This window comes from Cyanistes caeruleus, chromosome 1 (genome assembly GCF_971803275.1).
Source record: "Cyanistes caeruleus chromosome 1, bCyaCae1.hap1.1, whole genome shotgun sequence".
In the NCBI taxonomy this organism is placed as follows: domain Eukaryota; kingdom Metazoa; phylum Chordata; class Aves; order Passeriformes; family Paridae; genus Cyanistes; species Cyanistes caeruleus.
The window spans coordinates 64,495,696-64,511,638 of NC_141701.1; the positions used below are offsets into that span (position 1 = coordinate 64,495,696).

The 15,943-nt window shown below is 39.4% G+C and overlaps 2 protein-coding genes across 10 annotated transcripts in view; one reads left to right on the top strand and one right to left on the bottom strand.

Moving 5' to 3' along the window:
* Positions 1-355: 355 nt before the first annotated feature.
* On the top strand, positions 356-12,360 carry ZNF830 (zinc finger protein 830). Of its 3 annotated transcripts, none has more exons than XR_015288903.1 (12): positions 356-535; positions 647-746; positions 1,758-1,878; positions 2,417-2,450; positions 3,677-3,888; positions 4,237-4,327; positions 4,997-5,060; positions 8,044-8,124; positions 9,463-9,539; positions 11,281-11,564; positions 12,076-12,208; positions 12,302-12,360. XR_015288903.1 is itself a non-coding variant. In XM_086896545.1 (10 exons), exons 1-10 carry the CDS (start codon positions 414-416, stop codon positions 11,462-11,464), a joined length of 1,086 nt encoding a protein of 361 aa, XP_086752671.1. In that variant the 5' UTR covers positions 356-413; the 3' UTR covers positions 11,465-11,938. The 3 variants fall into 3 exon arrangements, 1 of the variants encoding a protein (XP_086752671.1); XR_015288904.1 differs by having other exon boundaries at positions 12,076-12,185; XM_086896545.1 differs by lacking the exons at positions 12,076-12,208; positions 12,302-12,360 and having other exon boundaries at positions 11,281-11,938.
* LOC111925338 (poly(rC)-binding protein 3-like) overlaps positions 6,872-15,943 on the bottom strand; it is a 484,117-nt gene continuing 475,045 nt past the window's right edge. For 4 of the 7 annotated variants that reach the window (XM_086896499.1, XM_086896520.1, XM_086896530.1 and 1 more), the window contains one exon: positions 6,872-9,031. In XM_086896499.1, the coding sequence (XP_086752625.1) occupies positions 8,971-9,031 (61 nt within the window). In that variant the 3' untranslated portion in view covers positions 6,872-8,970. Of the gene's footprint in view, positions 9,032-15,431; positions 15,848-15,943 lie in introns of those variants that run through there. The other 3 variants (XM_086896382.1, XM_086896373.1, XR_015288878.1) reach the window with 2 other exon arrangements.

Below are 15,943 nucleotides of genomic sequence, written 5' to 3' on the forward strand. Positions count from 1 at the left end.
CCAGAGAGGGTCTGGAGTCTTCCTCACTGAAGATATTGGAGAACCATCTGGACACAGTCCTGCGCCGGGCAGGTTGGACCAGATGACCCACTGTAATTCTGTGTTTTCTGGATCTGGATGTATGGGATGTAATGTGTATTGGTTTTTACTTATTTGGGTGGTTTGGCGTGAGGAGTGGGATACGTTTCAGGCAGTTTATTCAGAGACGTGTCCCACAGCTGGACTGCTGTGTCTGTCGAGCCCTGTCGGTGCTCCAAAGGCTTGCCTGGGGGACATCCCGCGGAAGGTGACGAAGGACACACACAGATCCATCCATCCCTCCTCCTTCCCGCCCCCGCTCCCTTCCCGGCGCGCTCCCGGTGGCGTCACGGCGCGCGCCGGCCCCGCCCTTGCGCCCCGCGCGCCGGGGGAAGATGGCGGCGGCCGGGGCGGGCGCGGGGCGGAAGCAGGTGCGGCAGGAGGAGCTGCGGCGCCTCATGAGGGAGAAGCAGCGCCAGAACGCGGGCAAGAAGCGCATCGACTCGCCCTTCGCCAAATATCCTCGGCAGCGGGCTCCCTAGAGCTCAGCGGGGAGGGAGGGAGGCTGGGGGGAGTGAGGGAGAGGGGTCCGCGCCCCGCACGGTTCTTCCCTTAACGCGTCCGACACGTACAACAGCCTGGGGCACCTGAGCTGCTCCCTGTGCAACGCGCCCGTCAAGGGAGAGCTGCTGTGGCAGACCCACGTCCTGGGCAAGCAGCACCGGGAGGTGAGCGGCGGTGCGGAGGGCGCGGGTCTCGGCCGGCCTTTGTTGTTCCGGGACAGCAGCTGGGAAGGGGAGGGACTGGGGACAGGCCGCACCGCCCGAACGGGGCCCTGGGCTTCGCTGCTTCTGTCTCTGCGGCAGTGGGAGCAGCGGATGAGGGTGGGAACCGGCCTGGCTGTTCCGTCTGGGTTCTGTTCTTTTAGAGCCTATGCGGGACTTGAAAAACCAGCCCCTTAAAAAGGGGGTCCCGAGTCTTTCAGGGGTCCGCTCCTCAGGTGAAGCAGCTCCCACCTTAGCGACAGCTTTTGGCTGTCACTTGTCTGCAGCTCGCACTCGGACCCCGCTGCCTCCCCGGCCTTGCTTGGGGACCTGTGAGCTGTCACCTGTGACAGTTTATGCGGGGTTAAGCAAATACACATTTTTTTCTTTGTAATTCAGTAATAAAGATGAACAACTTGTAAAGCAAGTCAGGGAGTTTATAACATGGATTCGACCCAATCTTTTTTAATCCTTTTAAGTTCTGCTGCTACTTAGCAAAAACTGAAAGACTATATTTAATTTTACAAGTACTCAGGGAAAGACCAAAGGAGTGGAAGGGTTCCAGTTCATTGCCTGCATTCAGACTAGGTGACTGGCGAGGCAGGTTGATGTCTTTCATGCTGTTGAAGTGCCATGTTTTAATTTTAAATACTTAGTATTCCAGGACCTTAGAAAAAATCTAACCTTCCTGCTCTTTTCTTCAGTGCCTTACTGCTGTCAGTGTTACTGCTCTTAGTCTTTTCTTTCTTACTGGTACAGCCTTCCTTTTGTGAGTGTCAGTTACTCTTCCTCCATGTCACATCGTTCCAGAGACTGGCAGAAACTCTGGTCTTTGTTTTGGTATCTGTTTCAGTGATCTTGTTCTAGAGAGAGGTGTTAGCTCATTTTGATGAGCTGTTGTAAAAGCTCTGTATTTTAAGCTGCAATCCAGAAGTTACCACTAGTAACATGTCCTGAATTTTTATTTCTTTACAGAGAGTTGCAGAATTAAAAGGCACAAAACAGACAGCCACTGGCTCAGCTGCTGGCACATCGTCTCAACCTGTCAAGAGAAAAACAGTTGAGACAGAAAATACAGACCTAAAGAGAGTAAAAGGTAATGAGAGAGAAATGCTTGCCAGAATCCATCATTTTACATCTTGTTCTTGGTTTGATTTGTTTTGTTGCTGTGGAAGTATGAATAAACCAGACTGTTGAGTTGAAGTCAGCCTGTTGCTGCTGAAAAGGGAAAAAGTTTGCTTGTTCTTTCGCTTTGAGTTCTGTGTCAGGAGAAAACTGTGCTTTTGGAAGTTTACCTGGTTTTATTCTGGGTTATTGGGTTGAATTAGGTCACAGAACTGTGGGCTTGGCCCAATCAGATCAAGGAGCAGTGTAAATTAAGCAGTAGGAGCACTTGCCTAGAAGTGGTGTTATTCCTTTTCAGTGGGATCAAGTCACTGGTTTTCTTCAAACCATGCACCAAAGTTCTTGCCAAGGGAAAGACAGTTAATTTTTTCTCTTGGTGCTACCAGACACGTAAATATATGAGATATTTAAAGACATATGCATTTGGGTACTTGGTGCTATCATAGAATTCTTAGGGATGTTTCTTTAAAAGTGTGGATTTTAAGAAATGACTCTTGGCTGTTGTACAGGTACAGACGCAAAGCCTCACACATCTTCATCGGGGTAAGTAGATCTTGTTATTACCTATGAATTTTTTTCTAACTACCAGTGGTTGTATTCTTGCCCAGCTCTTCCTTGTCTCTGCTTCCTAGACAAGGGCAAAGGTTCAGAGAGCTAGCAGATCTCTGCTTCTGCCCATTTTCTATCGGAGTTGTATATTCCTGAACATGGCAGCATCTTCCTGGGCAGAGATAATTGTGTCAACTCTTAAGGCCCTCTGAGAAAACAGGAATTCTTTTACTGTCACTGACAGACTTTAAAGGATTGACGTGTGGTTCTGTTACACATCTTGAACATAACTAGATTTTAGCATGTACTTTAATAATGCTGACATCCTACAGAAGAGGTGGCAGTCTGAAATGAGCACAAATTTTGAATATATAATCAAATCATATGTATTAACAAAAGCTACTGACTAATGACAGATGTTCATTAGGATGGTTTTTGTCACCTAAAATTAATGTAGGTGCACATGCTGCAGTTGAACCTGTACAAATACAGGACTGCATTTGACTTCAAGGGGTTGGGTTAAGCATCTCAAGTACCCCTAAAAATTTCTGATGGTATTCAGTCATCTTTGCAGGGATGGCAAATGTCAGGTGACACCTGTGGGTCTCCTCTACACTTCACAGGATAAATTACTATCTTGCGTAGGTACCACGTGCTGTTTCCTTGTGGGAACTTGAGTTTGTGTTAATTAACAAATTAACACTTGAGAGGTTTGTCCATTTTTGAACTTGTTGGCATGATTAGTTTAAAATACAATATGAAAGAATGTTGTGGCTTGCAGGCTGCAGCTATTCCAGAAAATCTTAAGTTTTCTAATTGCTGAGCCTGCGTGGTCGTTCTAAATTGCAGTCCTGGACAGCAGCAGGTACCAAAATAAGTAGCAAATAACATAGCAGATGGAAAAACAATTACTTTAACCACCATTCCAATTTGTTATGGGTTATTTTTATTAATGTTTCTGATACTGAATATGCAAATAGGAAAGTAGATGTAAAAAATGTGTTTCTAGAATTACCTGGGCATTTCTGGGGAGCTTAAAATGAGAGCCCCAAGTGTGTGCTTTCTCCAGACAGTGGCTGTGTTGGCACCTGTGGAGTTCAGGGAGGGCATTGCTCAGTATCTCACAGCCTGTATTGCTCACAGAGGGACTGGGCTGCTGGTGCTGGACTGGAGGCATTGCTGTGAAGTTTCAAACAGTTGTGTTGTGGGCTTTTTACCAGGCTGCCAGCAGATTTTTTTGATGAAGCACAGCAAGACAGCGCCAGTGTACAGCTTTCCAAGGGCCCAGGTCCCAGTTTATTGTCAGGGAATTATGATGACGAAGATGATGATGAAGAGGAGGAACAAGAACAATCAAGCAAATCTTCTGTTGTGCATAAAACTGAAATTCCACCTCCAACTCAAGAAGTAGTAGCTAATTCTCTGCCTGCAGGTATTGCTGACTGAAATAGTAAGTGATTCTGTAAGGAGAACCTGTGATTTAACTGATAATGAAAGGTTTTTATTTTTCTAATTATTGCCATGAGGTGATGGGTAATTACGTGATGGTGAGGGTGTGTAATACTGGAAGTAGAGATAAACTAGCAAAGACTATTCCATTGTTGTGTGGTGGTTGCTTATTGATTTTATGTTCTAGTTGTTTGAGGCCAGGGGAAGTAACATCTTCCCTTCCCATGTTCTTCCCTTGATTCAGTAAGGTACTAACTGAAATTCCTGTCTAGTGTAGGAATTTTAGAAAATGCCTGTTCTTTTTGTCATAGACTTCTGTCCTTTTCTATAGACTTTTTTGACACCAAAACTCCAGCTGCTCCTATAGTTTCCCATTCAGGATCCATACAGAAAGCAGAGATACAAGAGAAGGTAGTCGAAAGGTAAGCAGTCAAATCAAATATTAATAGTCTTAGGAATTGTAAATAAACATCACTTTTCCAGGAAATGGAGACTGTGATCACTTAGAAATCTTAACTTATTGTTAGATTCAGAATAGTTTGCATATATGTCAGCCTCAGGCATTGTTTCAGACAGGTATCTTGCACCCTAGGGACAGGAGAAGAGATGGAGCAATGTCATACAGAATCTATTTGACTTCTCTTTGCAAATTGTAACAGAGGATACTGTGGGAGCTTAATATCAACCACTGCTTTCCACTGTTCAAAGGAAACTGCTCGTTCTGTAGTAATGGTTTAGCTCACTTGAGCACTCCTTTAGACAGTGCTTTAGTCTTTTAGAAGTAGCAACTGCGCTGTTTCAGTGTTTGGGTGTTCAGCACACTGGAAAGAATAGTTTAAGAAGCATAAGCTACAGCTCTTGTTTTATCAGTGAAATTTAAACCTTTCTGTGCAGTTCCTTCAAAGTGAGGAAAGACCAAGCTGAAGGAGGAGGTTTTGATGGTTGTAGATAAAACTAAGGGCTTAAAAAACTTGCTGTGTTTCTATGTACTTACACAGAGGATTATGAATTTCATTCTTGACTGTTTTTAACTCTGCAGTAAAGCAGATTGTAAAATGTTAACTCGCTCTAATAGTAATCAAATATTTCAGGAAAGAAAACACTGCTGAAGCATTGCCAGAAGGTTTCTTTGATGATCCTGAAGTGGACGCAAAAGTAAGTGATCCACTGGTTTTATGCTACTGGATTTATTTCTGCCAGTTGTAATGATTTTCTGAGTAGTAAGGATGCTTTTCCAGGTAACCAGTCATACTGGAATATAAGAAAATGACTGAAGTATTTAGACTAGAATAGACTATTTCAGTTGGAAGTGACCTATAATAATCATCTAGTCCAACTGCCTGAAAACTTCAGGGTTGAACAGAAGCTAAAACTTGTTATCAAGGGCATTGTTCAAATGCCTTTGGGCATTGGCCACCTCTCCAGGAAACCTGTTCCAGTGTTTGCCCCACCCTCTTGGTAAAGAAATGCTTCCTTACTGCCCAGTCTGAACCTCCCCTGGTGCAGCTTTAAACATTCATTCTGTGTGAATTAGAAAACATGAAAAAGGATGGAGGTGGGCAGGAAGAGCTTGTTAAAATCATCTCTTGGAAAGTATTTTTGATTATGGTTCCTCTGTGGCTCTTAAAGAAATTTCATTTCTTGGCTGGAATACTACACTGAGATTTGGACAATCTGCCTTTATTTCTGTGAGTCATCCCAGGAAAAGCGGTTCACTTAATTTGTATGTTCAGTTTTGCTTTGGAATTGGAGATATAACAGTTCTATAGTGTCCTTTGTGAGATCCTGCTGAAAAGTGTTGAGTTACTGTGTGACTGACAGGGTGCATCCTATTGGAAGGAAAATAGCTCCACTATGGCATAAAATGTCATCTGTGGTACTGGTTACACCAAAAGAGTGAACCTGGTCTTCAGCCCTCTTGTCTTTTACCACTTTGGGGGTTTATGATACTCAGAAAAGAAAAGAAATGTGGGTATTCACCTTGTTTCTCAAAAAAATCCCCACAACTAAAAATCTTGGAATTATTATCAAAAATGTTCATGCTTTCTTCAGCTTGCATAGTGCCAAATGATGACCAAAATAAACACTGGTATTTGAAATACAAACATTTTTTGTTTTGTTTTGTAAAATTTGCCACAGATTTGATGGATTTCTTGCTTTATTCATTGAAATACAGTGCTGTAGGCTTAAGTCTTTTTTATTTTCTTTGAGTACATTTCCTTGTTCACAGTGGAAGGCTGCTGGTGTATTTAAATGGCATTGTGAGGCCAAGCTATGACATCTAATTTGGAGACCTTCCAAATAATGCTTTCTCATATTCAGTTAGTCCCACTGGCCCAGCTAACAAGCTTAGGTGTTTTATTTGCTCTGGCAAGACTCTTTAGGCACTACGCATGCCCATGTGTTGTGAATGAGTTTTCAATAATGATATTTTGATATTTGATATTTTGAATATTGAAATATGTAGCTGAAAAAGCCATGCTTTGGCTGTTCGGGTTTGTTTCTGTGGGGTTTTTCATGTTTAATTGAAGTATTAAATTTTTCAAATACTTAGTTCTGTGATAAGTTGGGAATGCGGGAATGTCCATCAGGCAAAGGAGAATCTGCTTATATCTGTGAGGACACTGGTTAGTGACCTTTGTTCTGGTTATTGCCTCCACTGATAAATTTTCAAGTGGTTACTTGTTCCAGTCAGCTCTTCCTTGAATTGCTTGCAGAAACTCTTCCTTTTAATCAGCCCTTTCCGAGTGTAACTAATACTCAGAGGAAGGAAAATGTTTGTGACATCACTTACACTGAGGTGGCTGCGGTGCTTCTGTGTTGGAATCATACACAAAATAATTATTTTAAGAATTAACTGGGCATTTGAAATGGAGATTGTGGGCGTGAAAACTGCTTGTTATTTGCATCAGGTATTCGTAAAGCATATAAATTCTGGATTAGATAAATATTTCAAGAAGAAATAATAACTTTAGTGTTTAAATTTATTGTAAGAAATACAAATAATTATGAATTACAAAAGACAACCACAATGCATAATAACACAGTACATACACATATGATAGAAATAATAACAGAACAGAAAAATGAAATGATGACTATTACTTCCCAGTAGAAGTTTGCTTGGAAGCTTCTAATTTATTCTATAAACTTAATTCATACTACTTGATTTTGTATAGTCACTCAGGAACAAAATGCACCAAACTGTTGTCTTTACTAAGGTGATGACTGACATGTCACCAAAAGAGCAGAATGAATAAAGAGAAAATAAAACTAATGCAAAAAGATGGCATCATGACTTATTATGTTCAAACTGCTTAGTTCTCCTAGCTATGTAATTTCTACCAGTCCTGAGTCAGGCATAATCTGTCTTCTAAAATACATTATATGCCACATCTTCCAGTCTTCAGTTGTGGAAGTTTCAATTACACAGGTAGACTACCTTGTTTATTTATTTGCATTAAAAGCATAATCTGGCTTTGATTACCTTGGCTGTAGATCTTACACACATTCTTATCACTTCTACTTTTTCAGACTTCATCTCTTAGTACTAAATACCATCTACCACAGAATAAAAAGCTTTGCATGTCGCTAAAATTGGTTTGTAGCTGTACAGTTTTTTCTGTTAGCCAACAGAATCAGACTAGATTTGAAATACAGTCAGGCTACCTAACACCAGCAGACTAGTGACTGAAAAGTTTGATACTTTACGTTATGCCAAAGGCAAACAATTCACTGCTTTTTGGCTTGTGAAATGGCTACTGTATGCAATTGTACAGGCAGCTTGCAGAAGAATTTAATAGTTATCACCTGACACAGTGAAATGACAGACCGTCAAACTCACTTTTGTTGATCCAGACATTCGACACCAGCCACTTTTAGTCAATAATTATTCTTTAATGCTGCAGTCACGGATGTTGCTTTAATCCAGAAGTAGAGTCAGATTTTTTCTTCTGAAACCATTGTGCAGCTGTACTCTCTCACTCCTCACTCATATCCATTACTTAAACTGAAGTACATCAAGCAGACTTTCCTGATAACACAGCATAATTTTCCCTATTTCTCCTGTCTTTTTTTACAGTGCCCCAAAGAGTCATTAGACTTAAATTGTTAATTTATAAATTTTCATGTTCGTTAGGTGAGAAAAGTTGATGCTCCAAAGGATCAGATGGACAAAGAATGGGATGAATTTCAAAAGGCAATGCGACAGGTCAACACAGTAAGTAATGGAATCTATATTTATTGATTCTAAATACTATACACAATAAGGAAAACAACAGTTTCATGCAGCTCTGCAGAATGGCTGATACCTGCATTTGTCAGCTGTTTATTTCAATGCAGTGTGCGGTTAAATGCACTTTATAAATGAGCAAAGGGTTCCTTGTATTTTCCACTTAAAGAAAATTAAGTTAAAAACTTTTAACAAGATCCAGTCATATGTATCTAGTTACAGTTGTTACACTGTATTTCATTTAAATACTATTTAGCTAACATATACCTCAGATCAGTGTCCTGTATCCAAACAGGACACAATCTTGCGCTCTAATTTAGCTCTATATTCATATTTTAGCTTTTAAAAACACCACCCATTTGTCTGTCTTTTCAAAAAAGTATCTATAAAGTGTAGGTAACCTGGATTTAATGTTTAATTTAAATGTACTGGAAAGGAACTCCAAAATCTGGGAAAGTGACAAAAGAGTTTGAGACATGTAAATTGGTTACAGTTTTTCTGTACTTCTATTTTTCACTGTTTACCATTGCATGGAAAGTCTTCCTGCAGCAGGTGTTCATCTGCCCTTGTGTACAATATAAAACTGTACTACAGATTTATCTGGTGTTCTCAGTCTTCCCCAAGAGTATTTGCTATCCTTTTAATTATTTTAATTGTAAATAGTTATTCATAAGTTAATTGCTGAGAAAAGTGGTTCAGAAAAATGTATCATTGCTCATTTTAAAGCAGTCAGCACTATAAACAGAGCGAATGTTCATACAAAAGCGGTGGTGGATACATTTTGCTAGCAAAAGCCATTCAGATAATTCTTCAGCTTAGGAGGAATCTTCTCAGTTATGCGTGGACCATTGATTGCATAGCATCTCCCAGACATTCAGATTTGAGAAAGTATATGCTGAAAAAAATAACAGGTTAGAAACACTTCGGGATCTGGTGGGAATATTTAAACAGTATGTTCAATAAGTGGTGTGTATTTAAGTCCGAAGCACTGGGATAGAGCTCCCGTTTCGGCCTCAGACTGTGGGTGTGTGTAGTTTGTTTATGCTCAGTTTCAAATTGTAGTGTATTGAAAATTTCCAAAGATTAACCCCAAAGCAGCCAAACTACTTTTGATTTTAAGAAAAAGCATTTCCATTTCAAATTAAACCAGACTTTTTTTTTTTTTTTTTTTTTTCCTGTATTTGCCCTTGTGAAGATGGGAATATACATAGAGGAGATTGACACTAACTTGAGGTAGAGGGGAGCAGGGGAGGACACAGACATTGTAAAGGAGTGGAAGTGGAATTCAGGATGAAGGTGAATTTTCTCAGCACTTTTCTGGTTTAGATTTCAGAAGCAATAGTGGCAGAAGATGATGAGGAGGGACGACTAGATCGCCAGATTGGAGAAATTGATGAGCAGATGTAAGTAGATCAATTTTTCCTCAAATTCTCTGTTCTCCAGAAGTAATGGATTGCTCTTTGACTAGAGTGATAAAAACCCATTTAATCTGTGATAGTACCTTTCATTAATTATCTGAGTACTTGAAGGACAGACTCACTCAAATTGCAGAATGATACCTAATAAAGACATGGATTTTGGTACAAAATTATGTAACTTTCTCCAAAGAGAGGATTTACTGGAATCACTGAAAGTACACAAGTTAAATTCTTGGAACAAACTGTCCCTCTTCCCCTGTCAAATGTCTTAATGTCTTAATCTGTATTTCCCTGGGAATTTTGATTGATGTAGAGTTTATGTGAACATTTTTAAGAAACATTTCCTGTACTGATAAATCTCCTGTCCTGTGGCAAAACCTCTTTAATTCCTGTAGAAGTTTACCTAAGGGTTTTGTGGAGTGATGCACTTTATTACATGAAGTATTTTTTTCATTTTGTTTCCCTGAAATGGTGTGTGTGGTGGTTGGATGTGCATTAGTTTAAACTCAAGTAACCTGAAATACAGCTCAGTGGAACAGTTTGTTACCATTTTTGTGTATCTCAACACACTGATATTAACATTGATAACGGTGATGGTAGCGACTGAAAAGAAAGAGATGCAACAAAAAGAAGACGCTGGAAATTAAAGTAACACTTCAACCATCTGGGCAGATTTACATGTTGCACATGATCAGTGTATGGTAACAACAGCATTGGGTTCAAACTGAACTTTGCTATTACAGGGATATCTTTTAACAATGTTTGTGTCATTCTGGAGAGGGATTGAGCTAAATCTCCTCTCTTTGAGGATTTATTTTTCTCACTAGCTAAGGCTGCTGTAGTACACAGAACCAAATTCAGAAATTTGTAGATTATTTCAAGTTTGTTACTGTAATTATTTTTCCCCAAAATAAAAGTCCCAAATAGATTTTTAAAGACTTTTTGTAACTTTTGACTTCTGAGTGTATTCAAATGCAGACTATTTCAAAATAAGTTGAAAATTAAATAAATTCCTTGGCCTTTAAATCTTCAGCTATGACTGCCTGTAAGAATCATACTGATGATATGCCAGGGGAAGCAGGATCCAGATAGTAACCTCTCCATGTTGACCCTGCTGAGCAAGTAAGAATGAAAAGGGCAAAGGTGAATTTAAGTCAGGCTGGTACTACTTGGCATTTTCAAAAAAATACCCTGTTTAAAATGGCTAGAATAGTTACAAAACACAATTCAAGGACAGAACTTTTTAAGTAAATGGAAACCTGAAACTTTTGGATTGTGTTTACTTAAAATGTTCTGTTACAGCACAGAGGAAGCAGATAAAGCATCTGAACACTTTATAATTTTCAGAGACACCACCGAGTTATCAAAATTGATAATTGATGTGACACCTTTCTCTCATGAAAACCATAAATGGAGCAAAGAATGGTGTTCCTTCTTAAGTAGAAGTGGATATTGGTTCTGTGCTTATTGGAAAATAGTTTGTGATTTTAGAAGTACTGTATTGCATTAAGTACTTGGATTGGATCTCATTGATAGAGAATGGACCTCTTCTCGGTCTGTTTTCACTTGATGAACACTGCACTAGCATCTTCAAAGCTTATTTCTCTTTCATTTCTAACTGTAAAGCTTCATTATTCAAAGTTGTAGAAACAAAATCCAGCACTGGAGATGACCAAATTAATGTAGAAAGGCCCCAGATGTTAACAGGTGTTTCACTTTCCAACAGTGAATGCTACCGCCGTGTCGAGCTTCTGCGGAACCGCCAGGATGAGATGAAGGAGAAGTTAAAGGAAGCCATGAGATTAAGAGCGGCACAAGAGAAAGAGGAGGAGGATGTTGGTAGTGAAGATGAAGAAGAACTGCAGGATTTGCTGTCCCAAGACTGGCGGGTGAAAGGGGCTTTGTTGTAGCATTTCTGCAACATGGTTGATGCTCTTTTTATCCGTGGTCTTACTTCCATATTAGAAGAGAGATTCTTTTGTTAAATATTTATTTGAAGAGGATTGTGAGGTAAAGAGCCAAGCTTATTAAAAAAAACTTTGTATATCTACAGTGGTGTATTACTTGTTGTAAAAACTGTATATTGCAAATGTTTTACAATACTGAATGCACCTTTCCTATTAAAATGACCAGTTTCCTACCAGAAGTATTTTAATGGGATTAATAAATCTTGTAAAGAGTCTCTAGGCCTTTGGAAGCATTAGCTCAGTTTGGTAATTTTGAGACTTGGCTTATTGTCTGTGAAGTGCATAGTCTACAAAGTTTTCCCAGACTGGGGTTTAGGGAAAGGAAAATACTATGCATTTATGTTTTCTTAAAATTTGTAGGTGCCCTTCTGTCCATTGCCCCAGCTTCCAATAAAATATGTACATATTTTTTTTCAAGGTCTGTTACAGTTTCTCTGTGTATATAAGGACTAAGCTCAGAAATGCTGATCTATAGCTTCTCCACAGTGTATATATCTTGTGATGTGCCACAGCACTGCTGAATATTTCTCTTTACAGTCTTCTGTTTTGCTTAGTGCAGCCATCATGTAGCATACCTCACATTTCTTGAACCAGAGGGATGAGAACACAGCGGTTACATATCTGCATCACTTAATGAAAGAGTGACAAAATGCCTGAGAAGAAGGTACTGTACTGGAAACTGAGAAGGTAAAATAATAGCTGTGAATGCTGAAAATTTTCTTGAAATACTATCTTAGGCACAGAAAGCATCTAAAATTGATTCTGTTCTAATAAACACAGATTAAGTAAAACCAAGAACCAATAAACTTGACAAGACTGGGGCATGGAAAGCAGAACAACCTTTGGTAAGTGTCTGGTTTTTTATTTTTTTTTTTACTTTTTCAGATCTTCAGATATTTCAGATTTGCTGAGGACGTTTTAAAAATAAGAAGGATGTGTGGCTTGATTGATATCAAAAAGTTGTTAAGAACAGGTTAACTTTTTTTTTAATATTCCAGATTTAAAACTAGTGAGACTTTAAAAGGGAGAAAACAAGCTTTGCTCTTATGAAAGCATTCCAGTTACTTGCCTGAGAGATGGTTATCAACCAAGCAATAAAGATTAGAACTAAACTTAGATGTTTGATTTGCCTGTTTTGGGGGAAATATTTGATATGGCAGAAGCCCTTTCCTTATAGTGAGATGCTTTTTTATCACTCCCTGTTTCCATGATCCTTGGGTTCAGCTCTTCCTATTTATAAAGGTGTCAGAATTCAGGCAATGGTCCTTAGTGGTTTATTGCATCCACACATTCCTACTCAGATGTTCTGGCTTACAGCCATTAGTAAGTGTGAGTAGCTGTTGCTGCTAAAATGTTTGATGTGACACTGAAGTCTTACATGAATTGGGACTGTCACTGAGATGGCAACATTCAGAGAGTATTGAAATACAGAATAAGAGAATATTGAAATCAATAATGTATGTTTGGACAAGTTGGAGAAAACTAACTTGGACCAAAACTGAAATAAAAGCTCTTTGTATAGCATGAAACATTCAAATATCAATGTCTAAGGTACCTGTCATGCTGCAGTGAAAGATCTCTAGATCCATTTATCCCTGTAAAAAGAACTTCCAGCTGAGAGGGTGCTGCAGTATTAACAGGACAGTCTTTTTCAAAACAAACCAAAACGCACTCAGCCAATTTCCCTCTGAGAAAAGCTAAGCTAAGTTTCTAATTGTTCTGTTTATCTTTCCTTTTCACTGACCCCACTCGACAAAGCACACGAGCTTGTTAACACTGAACTTCAGAACCACTCTGCACTTGGCTTAGTATCAAAGAAACAGCTGTAATGAGTGTCAGGTTACACTGAGCATCATGGACATACTTGTTTTGACAGTACAGAAATGCTAATCTCTGACTCTATAAATTACACTTCTTTTTTGTACATTTTTTTCTGTAACTTTCGTCTTGCACATAAATCTGCAAATCATTGTTTCACCTGTGGATGAGTAGGAAATTAACTGAGCATTAAAACAATTCAGCTGTTTTAGTCCAGTTGCCATCATCTTCAGAGGTATGTTGTGATAAGAAGCTAAAGGCAGTGAGTTTAGTTACAGTGCAGGGGTCTTGAACATTCAAATCCAAAGCAGTGCAGCCCATTGTTACTAGGAATAGATGGCAGGAATAATCACCAGATCACTCGCTCATCATTCTACTCATTCTCCTTGCTGAAAGGGTGAAGATGGACCAGACAGGGGGAGTGTGCGGTGCTGGGGAAGTGACAGCATCAATCCCTCTTCATTGTGTCTTGTTTAGGAATTGGTGTTCTTTTCCTTGGAGGAATCTCGTGGATCTCCAAATAGTGTTGTATCCAAGGTTTTTACAGCTTACTGCATACAACTGTACCTTTGTTCAGCATTTGAAACATAGCTTTTAGAGAGCTTTGTGAAGATGATGGGAGTGACTTTGTCCCTTGTGGCCACTGATGTGCATGTGCTGTTGTGTCAAGAGGGCAAGAAATCATCCTGCTTTTTAGCAGTGAAAGTAGCATGGCTATAAGGGAGAAGAGGGAAGCATCCTAACCTCATTTAGTAGTTAAGGTAATTTATTAAGGAAAATAATCTGTATCTTAGAAAAAACATAGAGATAATTAATTTGTAATCTTAAGTATGTCTTCAGTTTTAGAAAACAATTTTATGTACTTCTGATGAGCTATTCAGCTAGGTTATTGACAGAGAAGATGATTCTTTTTAAAAAAATGTACTTCCTTAATTTCTTCCCCACTTCTTAATTTCCTTGAATTCTATTTTGTAACAATAAAGATGAAAGTAATCCTAATAACTAGCTCTGACAATAGCCACTCTTAAAGATGAAATTTTAATTGGAATTAGGAAGACTGTTTTAATTCTCTGATCTCCGGGACTTGCAGAAAACCAAAGTATCAGTTAGTGAGGAAGACAGTTGTAATGCCTATTTACTTGTATAATAATGGAAACTGTTGTCCAAACTTAAGAACTGTGGAATTTCATGCCACCAAAAAGTAGTTGAGACTCCCCAGCTCGGTGGTTTTGGAGCTGGTAAGTGACTTCCAAGGGTAGAATGTGTGTGCCTGCATGTTTGAAGTGGAGTTCCAGGGAGCAGCTCCGCAGGGAGCAGCTCACCATAGCTACACCTGTTGGTAGTGAGCTCTGCTCTGGCAAGGCAGAGCAGTCACAAATGTTAATTGCTGTGTTACCTTCTCTCCTGCCCTTAAAGAAATAACCGGCTGCTGTCATGCCTTAGATGTGGAACAAAGTCTGTATTTGGTACAGAGGAGCCCAAAAGTGACCGTACAAAACCAAGAAACCCAAATAACAACAAACCAATGTTCTCATTTGCTAACATGATTGTTTTTCCTCTACTACAGCATTTAATTTTAAAATTTGCTTCAAATTGCAAATACTGATTGAAAACAACATTAACATTAGCTTTGGCCAGGCCCCCTGCCAATAAATTCAATTTGAGGAGAGACAGATTTTGCTTATTACATTCAACTATAATTAGATTCTCTGCATTTTATCATCTTAAAAGCACTGAGCTAGAAATGAGAAAAGCCATATTACTAAAATATTTTCAGCACTTGAAAATACTTTTTTCTTATAATCCATAAAGGTTGCCCAAGAAAATCAGACATTCAGCCTGCATGAGTCATGTTTTAACTTTCATTAGAAACCACAGTATATGTAATGTTACAGAAATTTCCTTTTGTTAGGTACCATCAAATGACTTTGACTCTTTAATTTCAGTTACTGTCATAAGACACATGCCAGTCTGTAGGGGGACAGGACACATGCATTGATGCAGAAACTGATTTAATCAACATTAATGCATTCCTTCCTGGAACTAAGGAATTAAGTACACTTCAGTGCCAAGAAGGGCAGTGTGTACTTACATCCCTAGAAAGTGTTGCTCGGGCCAGGAGATGGAAATTTCAGGTGTGAAGCAATTTTTCAGAATCTGCCTTCATTTCATCTTCTGTTCATCAGTTCAGTTAGAATTATCCTGGCCCGACAGCTGGGGAAACAAATGCGAGCAGTTCCTTTATGTAGACATCTAAACCAGGTCTTTCTTCCAAAAATACAGTGGAGGCACTAATGTCTTGCACCATTGGTGGCTGCAGAAGTTACAGGGGATAGAAGAAATCCCTCCTTTCGATGCTGTCCTTTGAACACACATCTTGTGTCACCCAGCTGAGCAGCCTGACAGTGACAGTTTTCCCTGCAGAAGCTGTGCCACTGTTGAACCACTGGATCAGTGAGCATTGTGACTTTTAGGTAATCATGACACTCACTCCAGAAGGGGAAGGTCCTGTCCCAAGAATACAAACAGTGCTGAAATACATTCAGCTGATATTAAGGCTGTGGAAGAAATTGGATTTTCAGACTGTCTTATGAAACCCTACAA